We start from the raw sequence: 1730 nt of genomic DNA on the forward strand, positions 1-1730 counted from the left end.
CCGTCACCACGCCAGCGAAGACCTGGAAACAATCGAGCCAATGTTCGAATGTCCGGTCCGCGGCAGAGGCCCCAGAGCGTTTCTTAGCAGAAGAACTCCCCTTCTCCTGTTCCTCCGAAGGTGGGAGCAATTTGAACATGTCTATGTAGCGGCCATTCAAAATCCTGGACCGCAACTTTGCCGACAAATGTGAGCCTGGTATGATGTCCCTGGCAGAATTGGTTGAGACTTTTATGTCGGGAACCAACACACCATCCCTATACTCCAGGGTAGCCCCGTATTTTGCCCGATGTGTGTTGGCCCTTCGTTCCCACGCCCACCGTGGAAGTCCCGAAACCGACTCGCCGAAACCCCAATAAAGTTCCATGGAGTTACCCTCATCATCGGAACTAGAAGATGATGTACCTGAATAAGAGGAAGAAGTGTCGTCCTTCCTCCGTTTGGCACGCTTCCGAGACGCTCTCCTGTGGCGACGCTTCCCTCCTGAGGACTTCCTGGCCGGGACAGGAAGACTGTCCTCGATGGACGACTCGGAATCAGGATTCAGCAGGGATGGAGCTGACACTGACTGCGGAGAGACAACAAGTGAGAGGCCAGAACCAGATGCCACCTCGGCGGGCGGCTGAGCAGACGTACGCCGACGGGCAGGAGCTACGGAGGGGCCCTTTTTTCTTGAGGCCCTTCTGGCGGGACCGCCAGACCCGCGTGACCGGCCCCGGACAGCAGGTAAGACAGGGGATTGGGCTAACTGGGGGTCCACAATCAAACCGCCTGACGATGACCCTTCTCTCCCATCTTCACTAGATGACGGCGAAACCGGAGACGACGCCGTTGCTGAGGGAGTCGGCCTCCCAGATACCGACGACTGGGTGGAGCAATGTTGAAGGAAGCCGTCCATTTCGGCCGCAAAACGAGATAAGGCTGCTGGGTCACCGGCCATACTTGCTACCAAGGATTGCACCCGCCCTGCAGGTTGACCCACCGGGGGTGAGCGGAACGCCTGGGATGGACCCTTAATAGGCCGTTTTGAAACGGTGGCCGGACCCGAACGAGCAGCAGCCTTCTTTGGCGCCATACCTGCTAGGCGGAAATAATATTATTATCAATAAACTCGACAAGCAACACGACCAATAAATCTAACAAGCTTCAAATGAGTGAACCACTGCTGGCCCATACACCAACAACGCCGAAGCACCACTGCTACCTGTCAGCCTTTTAAATCAAAACATTAGAAGTAAAATAAATCAGAATTATAAGAATTAAAGCAAAATTAACTCAATTAAAATAAATTAATAAATCAACCAACTTGTCTGTGTCGGGATAATTAAGAAACAAAGTGACGCCCTGAATTCAAACCAACGTTGGAATATGGAGCCACGCGTCCACTTATCTGTCTATCTATCTATCTATCTATCTATCTATCTATCTATCTAATTGTCTATATATACTGACTAAATGTCAGCTTATTTTACGAAATGAGCCAAAGGGAAGTGAGCCTGCACTTCCCCTAGCCAGCCAGCAGAGGGCCTCTCAATTACCAGAGGCTCAGTGGCTGAGTCAGCTAAGCAGGGGGGGGGGGAGGAGGCGCAATACCGCGCCTTGCCACTGGGGGAGCTAAGATGAATCAGGAGCAGTGCAGCCAACGGCCACAAGAGGGCCAACAATCAGCACGCAACGCAGGCAGGCACTCTCCCAGCCCCCTGCGTGCCAGGAAAATTAGAAAAATTAGA

General features: G+C 52.7%; 1 protein-coding gene across 1 annotated transcript; it reads left to right on the plus strand.

The window, feature by feature from the left end:
- Positions 1-396: 396 nt before the first annotated feature.
- Positions 397-1017, plus strand: LOC308476186 (uncharacterized protein; the record flags this gene model as incomplete). Its single annotated transcript, XM_081003669.1, has 2 exons — positions 397-726; positions 805-1017. The coding sequence occupies 2 exons, from the start codon at positions 397-399 to the stop codon at positions 1015-1017; spliced, it is 543 nt and encodes a 180-aa protein (XP_080859795.1).
- Positions 1018-1730: the final 713 nt, after the last annotated feature.

This window comes from Podarcis pityusensis (genome assembly GCF_964106645.2).
Source record: "Podarcis pityusensis genome assembly, chromosome: 4".
Lineage (NCBI taxonomy): Eukaryota > Metazoa > Chordata > Lepidosauria > Squamata > Lacertidae > Podarcis > Podarcis pityusensis.